At 42.3% G+C, this 14,626-nt stretch overlaps 1 protein-coding gene across 38 annotated transcripts in view; it reads left to right on the forward strand.

Moving 5' to 3' along the window:
• Window positions 1-14,626, forward strand: part of TEAD1 (TEA domain transcription factor 1) — a 173,117-nt gene that overhangs the window by 131,519 nt on the left and 26,972 nt on the right. For 28 of the 38 annotated variants that reach the window (XM_083599399.1, XM_083599400.1, XM_083599366.1 and 25 more), the window contains 3 exons: window positions 11,503-11,637; window positions 11,862-11,908; window positions 14,183-14,244. In XM_083599399.1, the coding sequence (XP_083455525.1) occupies window positions 11,503-11,637; window positions 11,862-11,908; window positions 14,183-14,244 (244 nt within the window). Of the gene's footprint in view, window positions 1-8,927; window positions 8,940-11,502; window positions 11,638-11,861; window positions 11,909-14,182; window positions 14,245-14,626 lie in introns of all 38 variants that reach the window. The other 10 variants (XM_083599364.1, XM_083599386.1, XM_083599371.1 and 7 more) reach the window with 1 other exon arrangement.

Below are 14,626 nucleotides of genomic sequence, written 5' to 3' on the forward strand. Positions count from 1 at the left end.
CATTTCCTTGAATATAGGATATCTTTGACTTGTAGAGTAGAATTTGCTTTATGAGATTCTATTGCAGGGGACCTACAAGCATAGGCTCTCTTTTATATTATGTCAGCACAGTGTATGCAAAGACAACAGAAGAATGTGGTAGGGGCAAGAGAGGGAAAGTGTGAGACCATCTCCCAAATTCACACAGACAGTTCTGGTGACTGAGTAGGCCTTACTCAGCCCAGGTTGTTATATGACTGCTTATTTCTAGCTCCTGTGGGTTGAGTGGAAAAAAGTAGTGACTAATGATGTGCCAAAAAATTAACTTGCATTTTTACCAAAGGGGAGACAAATTTTCAGTGAAATTCTATAGGTAGGGTGTGAAATTTTTCTCTTGCTTGCCTTACAATTGCCAAGCACCATTTGTGAGTGCCATTTCTTTCATTCTACAAATAATCTCACCACTGTTCTGCACTCTGCAACCTTCTTGGGTTCTGCTGACTTCAATTAAAGTCCAGGGAAGATATCATGAGGTAACTCTTCCCACGGGGCTTTTTGAGATCAGGAAGTGCAGGCAGCTAGGGAGGCTGCAAAGTACTGGGGACTACATACTGCACCAGTGTGGTATAGTAGTTAAGAGTGGTAGAATTGTAATCTGGGGAACTGGGTTCGCTTCCCCGCTCCTCCACATGCAGCTGCTGGGTGACCTAGGGCTAAGGGCTAGTCACACTTCTTTGAAGTCTCTCAGCCCACTCACTTCACAGAGTGTTTGTTGTGGGGGAGGAAGGGAAAGGAGGTTGTAAGCCACTTCGAAACTTCTTAGGGTAGTGATAAAGCGGGATATCAAATCCAAACTACTACTTCTTCTTCTTTATTGTAAAGAAGAGACCTCTGCCACCTTGCAGGGAACCAGGCAGAGGGCCTTCTCGGTAGTGGCACCCAACCTGTGGGACACCCTCCCACCAGATGTCAAAGAGAAAAATAACTACCAAACTTTTAGAAGACATCTGAAGGCAGCCCTGTTTAGGGAAGCTTTTTAATGTTTAATAGGTTATTGTATTTTAGTGTTTTGCTGGAAGCCACCCAGAGTGGCTGGGGAAACCCAGCCAGATGGGCAGGGTATAAATAATAAATAATAATAATAATAATAATAATAATTATTATTATTATTATTATTATTATTATTATTATTATTATTGCTGCTGAATGATAACTCAAGATCAGATCCCTGCACATACAGGAATTCAAAAATGCATTGAGAATGGGGAGGGGGGAATGGAAGCTTCATTCTTAGGGAAAGAAAACTTTTGAGAAGTTGAATGACAGTTCCAGCACAGTACTAGAAATGGCACACAGCTAATTGTACCAAGCCTCTTCCCGAGTTGGTGCAGATTAGGTGGGAGACTGAGGTAGCAGTGCCTACTCTTGGTCTGCCTGCAGCACCAGGTTTAGCACTGAGCACATTTACTCTTGCACTACCAGTCCTTCTAAGGAGTAGTGTCCCCTTGCAATTCTTTTGGGACACATCAGCCAAGATATTATCAAACCTATTCAATTACTTTGTAAAATCAGAGAAGATAGAGACTTTGGCTTTCTGTGAAGATGCAAAGTCTCATACAAGTTCTGACTTCCTCTGTAAGCCTCTGTATGAAGCAGAGGCCACCATGACTAGGGATGAAAATAGACTTGTGCTAAAAGCTTATTCTGCACATGTGCAGAACTTTAGTTGGCATTCTGAGCTGTAGTATGTCTTCAGGGAAATACAATTTGAGTCATACAGCAAAATGTTAAAAACTGGGCAAATCTGTATTCTGAATTTGATAATTCTGAACTTCAGCAGTGTCCCCATTTCTGACAGATGACGACTGTTCAACTAGTGCATTGTTCACTTGGCATCATGCAATCAGACAGAATAATGCATGAGGGCAGTGGGATCAAGTGTCTCTCTCCAATTTATGACATTTTATGTCCCGCAGAAGATCTGAATAGAATGTATTCACAATAATGGCCCATGTTCAGACTTTATTTGTATCTGTGTGGGCTTTTTCAGATCTGCTGAATATCTCAATGTTGCTAGTGATGGGATCCTGCAGCATACTGTTCCCTGTAAGTGCCATGTTATAGGAGCAGGGCAATGTGCAGCTTCAACATCCTTGCTTCAGGGGATCTAGGAAATCTAGAAATGCCACTGAAGCAGATATGGAAAACTAGCCCTTACCTTAGGTGTGGAGATAAGCAGAATCAAGAAGGGAAACAGCAAGCCCATCCTCTCTAGTTATGATACCCAAGGGAGAAACACCATGTAAACAGAAGTGGCTAATCCAACAGTCGCCATCTCAGTTAACACAAGCCCAGACATACGATGCTTGATAGGCCATAACTTGTCACATAGCCATCAGGTCCAATCCACATGTGCACGGAAACAAGCTTGTCTTGCAGGGGGTCAGGGAAGATTTCATCTCTTACACCAGCAAGCTGTTAAAAGTGCTTTTCTATGGGCAGCTGCTGGGTTCTGTGGGAGCTGCAACCCAGTATTGAAAGGCAAATGAAGAAATGATGAGAACCATTGGGGGTACTAAGTGGTGCCTCTCATCATCACAAGGATTTCTACTTGCACAATGGGACTTTCCCTTCTCCCCCCCCCCCCCGTACAACTCCTAAATTTGTTCCAGGATCCAGGGCGTGTGTGAGGGAAACAGAGGGAGGCAAGTCCTGTTGCACAAGCAGAAATTCTAGGATATTTTGCCCAAGCATCATAATGTATTAGGGTCAAGTCCCAGAATATAAAAACCAAAGGTCAAATGATAAATGGCTTAAATACAAACTTAGCTGCCCACAAATGAGACGACCCCATTTGCTCACAAAAGATTGTGGGATAACAGGGTTAAAATCAGAGTGTGGCCTGACTACATATTTTGCCTTAATAATCAAGAAGAATACAGCCAGCCTGATTACATTTTTAATAAATATGCATTCAAACAAGCAATTTCTAAAAGCGTTTTAGCATGGCAGCAGCTGTACCTTTAGGCACATACTGAAGAGGATGGTTTCTAGGTACATGAACCTGAGTCTTAAGGAACACGTGGTTGTCCTTGCCCTATCTTGCTGTGGGAAACGCCTCTGGAATCCCCCATGTATAGTCTGGAGAAGTCTACACATTCTAATCCAAGTTTGAAAATGTTTCCTTCCATAGGTGATGGAAACTTCCTCAGTGTTAGTGATGGTAATTTTGATAGTTCAGGAAGAGAATACCACTAAAACTAGGAAATGTCACAACTCCTCCTTTTGCATTGGTGTGCCATAGTGTGTTACTTCTGTAAACACTGGAACAGTTTCATACTTGGGGGGAAAATAGATGTGGATATCTCTCCCCAAAAGATCTGAGCAGGTGTATGGATATTAAAAGAGTATTTTGTCCTAGAGATAACTAGATATTTGGCTTTGATTTCCAGTATTCATTAGCATGTAAGCTTAAAATTCATTAAAGGAAGCCAAAAAAAATTAAAAATGCCTACAGTTTGCATGTATGTGGTGCTTTAAAATCCATTAGTGTACATTCCATGCTGCCTGCATGTAAAAAGAAAATACTGTTGACAGTTAGGATGCTGAAGATAGCTCTATAGAGCCTTTTTCTTTTTCTTGTTTTTAATAAATGAACAATGATAAAAGCCTTGGAAAATTCCCTTTGATGTGAATGAAGTCTTCTGCATTTTGAGATACAATAAGATGGATTAATTGCTCCTCATTAGGCAGCAAGTTGGAATAGCTTTGAATGTGGGTTCTCTTTTAGCATTAGCTATTGCCTGGCTGAAATAGCCGGCTTTTGTATTTACTACTGTCTTCTCTAATAATAAGCAAATTGGAGATCATGGCTACAATTATTCAACTGTCTTTTGCCCAGTACAATTGTATACTTCCATGGTTTGTTTTTTTTAGCTCCAGCAAATAATTTCAGAGGTTATTCTAATCAATACAGTCTAAATGCAGAACTAAGATTTGTAAAATTACTTATTAGAAAACTGTTTTATGCTAGTATTTCATGCTTTACTGTAAAATTCATTTTAAGAGCAAATTGCAGCTTCTTTGCCTGAACATTTTTTAAAGTAATGTTTTGTTAGATGTCTATGTGGGTTTTAATGAAAATATGCAATACCTCATAATTTATGCTGTTGATTTTTTAAAATGCACATTATCCCTTCTTTTAATTATACGAAGAATATATTTTGAAAAGTTATATTGCATATCTCTTTCATTTCCCTGGGATACAAAATCATTTTGAGTAGGTTGCTTAGGCTCAATGAATTATTTCGAAGTGTACATTAGTTTTAGAACAGATGATGAACAAAAGTTGCTGATTTCTTGCCTTTAAAAAATCCATTCCAACCTGTTTTATCACAGATTTTTAAAAAATGGAATGACCACATTTGGACATTATGCTTGTCTGTAGTTTAGTTTAGTTTAGTTTAGTTTTTTAAAGCTGTAATTAACATTAAGCACATTTGTCAGTTTAGATGATACAACAAACTATGGCTAAGCAAAAATGGAAGCAGCAGTTTCCAAACCCTTCTGAACCAGAAAATGAGAAGGGAGGAAGTTGTGCTAGTCAGAGGCTTGCAGAAGTTTGTATATAGCAAACTAAACTATGGTGGATGTAACATGGCCAGCATGTTAATCTTTTATGGCATTTACTTCAAAACCAATTGGCACTCAAGGATACACAGGGCTCTGATTCATTAAAAGATATAATAGCATTGTAGAGTTGGGAGGGAACAAATGTAAATGTTGGTTTACTTTTAATATTAATATATCCCATATCTGTTAATGTTCTCTAATGGCTTGCAACTAGTAAACAAAGTAGTAAACAATAAAATTATTAATCATGAACATATTACACTCAGCTTCATAACAGATGCAGCCTCAAGAGTTTTGTCGAATGCATAGGATAACCATCAGCACCTTGTGCTCTGTACAAGCACTTTGATTCCTGTTTTCCTCAGCTCCAAAGCTCTTTTTGTGTTTTACACACATGCCCCCCATCTCCCCTCACCTTTTATCATGTACAGCTACTTTGTCTGACCCCGGAAGAGCAACCAAAATTCTCAGTGAGGTGGATTGCCTTCCCTTTAGCCTTTGCTCAGGGTGCATTGTATTTTGTAGTTCAGAATAAAAAAAAAGATGAAAGGGAGACCCATAAGGAAGTTTTATAAAATTCCATAATGAGGAGAAGAGATGGATCGAGAGGCATCTTACTTACGCTCCTTCACAACCTTAGAATTTGGGATCACCCAATGAAAATTATTGTTAGAGTATGTGTGGCAGACAGAGCAATTACTCACAAAGTGCATTCATAAGGGAATGAGATAAATTTGTGGAGTGCAAGTCTTATCTGTGCCTATCCACCATAATCACTAAGTGACACTTTCTGTTACAGAGAAACAGAAAAATAGAACTCTGAATATAAGATACTGGAGATACACAGTGGGGAGAGGGCTGTTGTGTTTAGTGCAGGCATAGGCAAACTCCGGCCCGCCAAATGTTTGGGACTACAACTCCCATCATCCCTGACCACTGGTCCTGTTAGCTAGGGGATGATGGGAATTGTAGTCCCAAACGTCTGGAGGGTCGGAGTTTACCTATGCCTGGTTTAGTCACTGCTTATGAACTGGTCACAACTGGTACATCTCAATGAGCAGGAAACCCTCTCTCTGAACCAAAGATCACCCCTCTCTTCCAAGAACCTGCTTTATAGCCCCTACTTGCCCAGCATCCTCCTTTCTTTCTGTCCACATGCAACAATTGTTCCTGCTGTTCTGCCTACTCCCATCTGCAATGCTCATTACCACTCTATTTTTCATGCAGTTGGCCACACATAACTATTCATTTTCAAATAAATCTTTCTTCACATGCTCTTTCTTACGTTTGGCTTTACACGTAGAGGAAACAAGTGGGAAAGAGAGCAGGATAGTGGCAGAAGACCCTCACCACCTGACTTTTGTGCATCGGGCAAATGGTAGCAATGGGGTTTCTCTGTTTGTAGACCCTTTCCAATCATCAGGAACCCTGCATGATTAGGCTTCCAGAAAAATTTCTGTGTGTACCACTTTGTGCACATAGAAACCACACATCACAAATCTGGAGAGCACAGGGAGTGGAGTGGAGTGGAGTGAAGTGAAGTGAGCTGTTGGGATCCTCTCTCTCCTCCACACGTTTACAGGTGGAGCCAAACCAGGGGCAACAGCTTGGACAGAAAGGCAATGCCATTAGGTTTACAGTCGTACCTTGGATCTCAAACGCCTTGGCTCCTAACAAATCAGCTCCCAAATGACTGAAACCCAGAAGTGAGTGTTCCGGTTTTCGAACAATTTTCAAAAGCTGAATGTCTTCCGTGGCTTCCGATTGGCTGTAGCCTTGGTTTTCGAATGGTTCTGGGAGTCAAACAGACTCCTGGAACACGTTCCGTTCGAGAACCAAGGTACAACTGTACCCGCTTTCTTTCTTTTTAACCAACTTCTCCCAGCCTAGGCATCCATCCCATCTCTTCTGGCCATTTATGTGAGAACTTCGCCCACAAACCACTTTCTCTATCCACATATTTTATTGGGAGTCCATGCCTCACATGTGATACCCTCCAAATTCTCTCCCAGAAGTAGGAGGGACTTTTTTTAGGGAACAAGGCTATGTAGATAATTACTTGGGTGGCGATCATTTTTCTTGGGGAACAGTATTGCAATGGTCCCTGTATGTCTAAATATGAAAACTACCTCTCAGCTTAGTCAAGAATTTAGCTATTGCTAAATTTATGGATCAAAAATGACAGAATACGGAAGCAAATAAAGCCCCGCCCCTTTTTTTGGAAAAGAACGTATTGCAAGAGACATTCAAGGCCTGTTTCAGGGTCACCTTGGGGGAATGCTTGCCTGTTCCAAGGTTTCAAAGATCAATACTAGATGAGAGTCAGCCAAGGAACACTTTACTGTAAACGACAGGAAAATGATGTTAGCATTACTAGCACCAGAAGCCAATCATGGCACTTGAAGGCAAACTAATCTAAACAAATTCTGCTCCACATTTGCCTAGTGACTGCATAATTTTGCGTGACTACAATTAAGCTATTTCGTATTTACTGCAGCATAACTGACAGTGGAAACACACACCCGTTTTCTTAGGAAGTCAAGGTCTTGATCGCTTGTGTTCATTAAAGATCCCAGTGCACTCAGAGGTGGAGAATACGGGTGTTAAGTCATGTATCTTGGCCAAATTCCAGTTTCAGTAATTACTACTAATCTGCCTGCCTAAATTCCCCATCCAGTTTTAATTGGATGTAGTCTTCTTCACTAGCTGCTCAGACTGTCATGTAGCATTTTAATGTGTGATTAATCAGTTGTTATGAGTTACATCAGAAATAGCTGCATATGAGTGAGGAAGGTAAAGCTTCCTTTTCATTATGTAGGGTTGATAATCAGAGGATTTGAAGAGACCCTGAATTCTACCTAGTCCTATCCATGCCCTGTAATATGCTGGAATATGCCTTTTTTATACACCATGTTTTATTTTACAAATTAGCCATTTAATCCAGATAATAGTGGGTCATAAGTTATTCTGGAACAAACAAACCACACATTGCCTGGGGTTCCCTCAGACAAGAAATGATTTAAGACTCCAAACAAGTAAGAAATTTTAGCACCCCGATTTTTCATTCTACTGAATAGAAAATTTCTTTCCAAAAGGACACACTTTTTTATGTACATTCTGCAGTTATGTTAGCTGTTCTGCCCTACTCACACCCAGCATACACAGATACATATAAAATGTATATGCACATATCTATTTGTTAAATTTTGACCAAATGGAATGCAAATACAATGGCATGTAATTAAAAGAAATGATAAAACAGCTGTTATAAATTTATTGAATAATATAATCCTTCACTTGACCTCAGTTTCATTGATCCACATATGAATTATATAGCCGCTTGGGGTCTGTACATGCTTGTGCAGCAAAAGCTCTCTTTGGGAACGAAAAAGGAATATGGACATGTGACATTGCTCCTCCAATTGGCAGGCAACCTGAAGCTTCTGGGCTGGTCAGGCACTTGGCCCTCTCTTGCCCTGCCTGGTTACGGAATGGAAGCTCCAAGCTTCATTCCTGGCATGAGTGCCACTGGCCCAGCCATGACACTAACAGATGTACAGTCACTGAGTGCTGCCTGTGATACAAGAAAACAAAGCAGAGTCCCTCTTTTATCATTATAAATCTGGTCGAAAGAGGCAGTTTCGTTTCGTTTTTCACTCTGAAGAGTTCCTTGCTAACTATTTGGAATAATAATGCAAGACCCAAAAACCTCAGGAGTCAAAAAATAGGTCAAGCAGTTGGCATAATTGTTTGAATAAGTTGATTTCTCACTCTACGGCATCCCCGCTGCTGCTAAAAGCTGGGTTTCTTCAGCAGCCATATTGCTCTCAGCCAGTTCCCCTGTGACTCTGGAAGAGCAGGCTACAGATGGGTCCACAGGTGTTAATGTCGCTTCTTGAAGCATTAACACCTAATCAGGTTTCCGCTTGAATTCTGCTCAGGATTTTTTTGGGGGGGGCGGGGGGAGATACCTCTGAGAGCAGCTGCTCCCCCTGCCGCCCATACCCCCAGCAAACCAGCATAAAATAGGCAACCTGTAATAGTTTTATTACAGCAGTTTCCACAGCTTTTTAAATGGGGACCTAAGAGCTGCCAAGCTGGTCATTTAATTTTATCAGCGTGGCAGGCATTAATACAATTAGTCCTTTTCTTCTTTTGATGAATCAGTTCCTTGGTGAAAATTAATAATAACTGTTAAACTCTGTGTACGAAATGACTAGGAACACCTTCCAATTTTAATTGTGCTAGAGCATATTTTGCTAAGAAACTACACTTGTACAGAAGCATTTTAACAAACTTTTTGTTGTTGCATCCAGGTAACAAGCATGGTAAGTATTTTTTTTCAGTAAAGCAAGTATTACATACTTCAGCTGTGCTTGGCAGGCTCCCCCCCCTTTTCTTTCTTTTTTTTCTTTTAGCTAGCTTTAACTGTACTGTTAGCCTCTGCTGTTTCTAAAGGAGCTGTTGAAATGAAGAAGCTGCTGAACTTCTCATTACGGGCTTTGGGGGGAATTATGTGTGCGGATTCGTATACCATATTGGATGGCATGCTTTCCTGGCTAGCATGCTTGCGATTTTGCTTGTAACAATGAATCTGCCTCTTAGCGCTTGTGTTCCTTTATCGTTCAGTCTTATACCCAAAGTTTAGCTTTCGCCCAAAACATTTTTTCCTTCAAAGCAAGAGGAACTTGGGGCGTGGAATGTATAAATAAGGCTGCTACAGAATTCTGCTGAAGCCAAATTTATTCGTAACAAGGGCATGGTTCCCTAGAAAGACCTAGAGGTCCATGGTACAGTTTCCCATACCTTGCCAGTACCTTCTTACCCAATGGGACCCCAAATCCAGGGCTTCCAAGCCGCTTCACAGAGAGCCACCCAAAGGAGCCACCTCCCTGCACTGTGGTCCCATATGGTGATGGTGGAGGTGAGGGAGCTCGGTGTGTGAATGCTGGGAAATGCCAGGGAAAGTGAGGCCAGGGAAATGCACCTTCCTTGCGCAGTTGACTTCCTTCGCTTGGTTCTGTTATTCACAAGCAGCCACCAAGTGACATGTAGGCCCTGTACAGTTGTGCAGCCAAGTATTCAAATCTAAGGCTAGACGTACTATGGCAGGCCTGTATAGGATTTGAGTACCTTCCTACAAGGGATTCATTGTGTTTGGGTTGTGTCTAGCTTCCTTAGCATGAGCCTTTGGAATAGGGTGAGAGAGAAATATAAAACAGCTGCCTGGTTAACTCCCAAAGGTCATTTACTTCAGGGCTGGGATCTGAACTTGATTGTTTCAGGCTGGGACCTGAGCTTCTATGGACTGTACACTTTCAAGCCTCAGAGCCCTCTTCAGTCTTTTACTCGGCATAAGCGCCAGGAGCTTAGCAAGCTGCCCTTGCTTGCTCAAGAGAGCAGTGCCTGCTGTACTTTAGACTCCAGTACCTCCCAGCTCCAGCCACCTACTTCAGGGATCCTGCTCTGCAGATCACACATCTAAACCATGGTGCACCTGCCCATGGTTCTGGCTTGACCCTGGCATGGCTGATAATTGGGATTGGGGATAACCAGGGTTACCTTTAGACCAAGGTTTCCCAAACTTGGATCTCAAGCTCTTTTTGGACTACAGTTACCATAATCCCTAGCCGCTGGTCCTGCTAGCTAGGGATGATGGGGGTTGTAGTCCAAAAACTGTCAGAGACCTAAGTTGGAGAAACTGCATTAGAGCAAGTCCACCGCTGATTTTGAACAGTATCATTTATAGATTGAGGGTTGTTATAAAATAAACCTTTTTAGCATTTAGTATCATAAATAATATATGTAGTAACATATATGGAAACAAGTATTTCCCAAGTATTTCTGGGGTTCCTACTTCACCAGGCGTGGGTGTGGAGCCTTTAAGGGTACAGTCAGACCTAAGGAAAGCTGGGTTTCAACAGAAGCCTTAAGTACAGGTTTAAATCTCTGCTGCTGAAAGCAATAGGCTTTAAAAGTATTTAACTTTGGCTGGATTAAATCCTCTGGTTCAGTTTTCCACAACTTTAATAGGCACCAGCAGTAGCTTAGCACTACAGCATGTGTGAAATATTGTGCAGTGCATGCCTCGCCTTGCCCTGCCTTCCTATTCTTCTTCCAGCCTCTTAGAGTGAAGTGTGGCCTTTAAAGCAACAGGCTTCCTTCTCCCGAGCTCTTGGAAGAGAGGGCTGTTAAAGAGAAGCCAGGTGGATTCCAGAAATACCTAAAAATCCTTATAGATGTTAGTTTCAGGGTCTCAGGTTCCCATCTGGTTGCAATCAGTGACATCATTCGTTTCCTACATTAATAACCCACCTTTCTTCTGTCATGGGGCCCAAGGCTGCTTACATGCAATTCCCAGGTAGTCTCACCTGCAGGCAGTGACCAGAGCCAAACCTGCTTAGCTTCAGCAAGACAGTAGCCTCAGCTGCCTTCAGATCATTACCCCTATCAGGGCTGTTGTGTATTTAGACAAATCTCTATTATGAACTAGTCACCTGATTTTGTTGCTGCTGTTGTGTTCCTGTTTGGGCTCAACAAAGACTTTCAAATGATGGTTCAGACTCTGTTCTGGTTTGTGGGGGGGGGGGGAGATAAAATTCAGTCCTGGGTTAAATTCTAGCTGACTTCCTACCGATTTGCAGTAGGGAATTGTATTCATACTTAAACCGAGTCATGATAATATGGAGCAGAGAACTTTACCCTGAGGAAATCCAAATGTATTTTACCCCTTGTGCTACACCCCCCCCTGCATGGTATGCTTTTATTTTTCACATTTCCTGTGCCTTTAAAAAAATTTAATTTTAGCATATGTGCTTCCTAGCTGTGCTTGCTTGGTGTGATTTGTTGTGTCCAGTCTATTAATGAATGCCTGTAATTGTCATGTTGAAGGATCAGACTGCAAAGGACAAAGCACTCCAGCACATGGCCGCTATGTCATCAGCTCAAATAGTATCTGCAACAGCGATTCACAATAAGTTGGGCCTGCCAGGAATTCCCCGTCCGACGTTTCCTGGAGCACCTGGAGTAAGTTAATTGGCTGCAATAAAAAAGTACATTTCAGAACAATGATTGGTAGGAAATGAAGGATGGATCAATTAATTTCTCTATAAAATGTACTTCCCCCTTCCCTTATAAAATTCTTTAGTGGAAAATATATATAGGAAATGTGCCCCGAAAGAGAGCAATTGAAAAAAGTTGTGTGTGTTAAAATAAAAATATTTAATTTTATTTTTTTCACTCCCATGCAGTTTTGGCCAGGGATGATACAAACAGGACAGCCTGGATCTTCACAAGAGTAAGTGATGGAAAAAGAGACTGAGCACCACTGTTTTCACTTGTTTGTATGTATATGTTGTAATACACATTGGTAGGTATGTGTTCATTTGAATGCATGTGTATATCCAAAAATGATGTGTACCTAGCCAGAGGAATTCAATCCCAGAGGCTATAACTAAAGAACGTAATGAGTGTGGCAGTGGTGGCATGGGAAATAGATGAAGCATTTGTGTGACCAGAATGCTTTCTATACTTAATACTAGTTTTCCAGCACATTTACCCAGCCACCACAGTGCCTGTTAATGAGGATTAAAACAAAGGCTGTTTCAATTAGGGTCAATGGTGGGATACTCAAGCTGTACAGAAATTAGTTCCAGCCTCACCTTAGGAGCAGATTTTAGGATTTCAGGAAGGGATGTGTTTCTATTTGGACCACAACCCTGGGGAGTGGGGCTAGGTTAATCCCCCACATATCATGGTCCAGATACTTTTCTGCCCCCTCTCCCCACCCCAGCTGCTAACTAAAGAACAAAAGTCAGGTATGGTAAATGCTTGCATCCATTTAATATTACGTCTGGTTTGGTCCTGGAAAACCCCATGGCTCATTGATAGTTGGAGCTGTAATTCTGTGAGGGGTAATGTACAGTTCCCAGGTTCCTTTGGTGGTTCTTTTAATGTGTGGTGTTTACACAGCCTGGGGCAGCATTTGGTATCCTATGGTCCTCCAAATGTTTTGGTCTACAGATCCCATCAGCCCTGGCCAGCACAACTGTGCTATCTATACATCTGCACTGACTGGAGTTGTAGTCCTAAACATCTGAGGGGCACCAGGTTGGCAAAGGCTGACCTGTCCTTCAGCTCAGGCACTAATTTGTGCATATTGTGGGCGGGACTCCCATCAGCATAAGCCCTGTATAAGGACTTCCACTTGCACAACAGGGCTTTCTTTCCCCCGTCGCCCAGGGGGGAAAAGGTGTGTGTGTGTGTGTGTGTGTGTGTGTGTGTGTGTGTGTAAGAAACCCCCCTGGAACAGTGTGTGGGGTGAGGAGTGGGGGGATTCTTCCAACTGGCAAGTCGAAATGCTTCCCCTGACTGAATGCTTTCCTCATTAGAACAATGAATTACCGTATTGGCCCGAATATAAGACTCACCCGCAAATAAGCCACACTTTTAAAATTGAAGGAGGGAAGAGAAAAAAAGACAATTCCGGGCTGCTTCCTGGGGGGAGGGAGAGCCGCACTGCTTTGTCACCGGCCTTCCCCCCTTCTTTCTGGCAGCTCGAGGTAGGCTTGGGAGTGGCGAGCGGGCTGCACACCGCTGCCCCGTGCTCCCAGGTTACTCCCTGGGGGTGGGGAGCCGTGCCACTTTGCCAACGGCCTCCCCAAGAGCAGCCCAGCAGCGTGGCGCAATAGTGCGCAGCCCACCTGCTGCTCCCAAGCCTCACCAGAGCTGTTGGGGGAAAGGGAAAGTCACAAATATAAACCGCACTTTAACTTTTCGCTGTCAGAATTTGGAGGAAAAGTGTGGCTTATATTTGGACCAATATGGTACTCCCATTGTACATTTACATGCCTCTTCTTGGCCACTTCAAGCGCTTTGGCTGAACAGCGGCTAATAAACTTTAAACAAACAAATGGATGTGCACAGTCCTGAGGTCCACTTCCAATCACACTCTTTGTGGAGGTGTTGGCAGAGAGTCATGTCACAAACATCCTGAAGGCCAGTCGCTAGGAAGGGCTTCCACACTTCCCCAGCCCAGCTTTGTGTATTTCTTGATTTGACCAATGAACCAAAATATTAGCAGCAAGCAGCTATGGAGCCAAAAAAGGGGGCAGGGAATGGATTGGGTGGCCGTAAGGTGGGCCACTGGCTCATACACATTGAGGTGCCAATCTGAAGTTGCTGAGCAAGGAGAGAAGATTCCTCCATTTTAAATCTGTGTTTGTTCCTCAGGACTGCAACTCTTTAATCTCTACACTACACTCGTCCCAGGATGGACTAGCTTTAGATGAGGCTTCCTCAACCTCGGCCCTCCAGATGTTTTGAGACTACAGTTCCCATCATCCCTGACCACTGGTCCTGCTAGCTAGGGATCATGGGAGTTGTAGGCCAAAAACATCTGGAGTGCCGAGGTTGAGGAAGCCTGCTTTAGGCCATTAATTCAGACTAAGAAATACTGCTCTAAAAGGAGGTTTACACTGTTGTCTTTACTAGAAACAAAATGTGCTTTCTTGTTACTGTTATTAAATACTTCAGTTAATATCTGACTTCATTGTCCAATGGTTTATTTCAGCATAAAGCCATTTGTCCAGCAAGCCTACCCTATACAGCCAACTGTCGCAACTCCCATTTCAGGTAACAATTACAGATTTATCCATTTGTTTAGATTTTTTTGGACCCACTCCGTATTTAGTGCCTGGCACAGGTTGCAGCCTTTAATTACATCTACACAAGGGAGTTCAGTAGTCTCATTGGTCATCTAGCTCGGATGAATGTATTTGTGAGTTTGTGTATACAATATTTATCTATGCAGAGAGGATGGAATATGCATTCGAATCATCTAATCCACATCTACTTTTAGAGCCATAATGGCATTACCTGTTCCAGAATTCCTCACTGTAGGAACATCTGTGAAGAAATGGCACATTTCTTTGTCCGTTCTAAATCTAAAACCATACCCTTTGGCCTCATATGCAATAAACTAAAGGAATATAAAATCATTCAATTAATTGACTTT

The sequence above is a fragment of the Podarcis filfolensis genome (genome assembly GCF_964270895.1).
Source record: "Podarcis filfolensis genome assembly, chromosome: 1".
In the NCBI taxonomy this organism is placed as follows: domain Eukaryota; kingdom Metazoa; phylum Chordata; class Lepidosauria; order Squamata; family Lacertidae; genus Podarcis; species Podarcis filfolensis.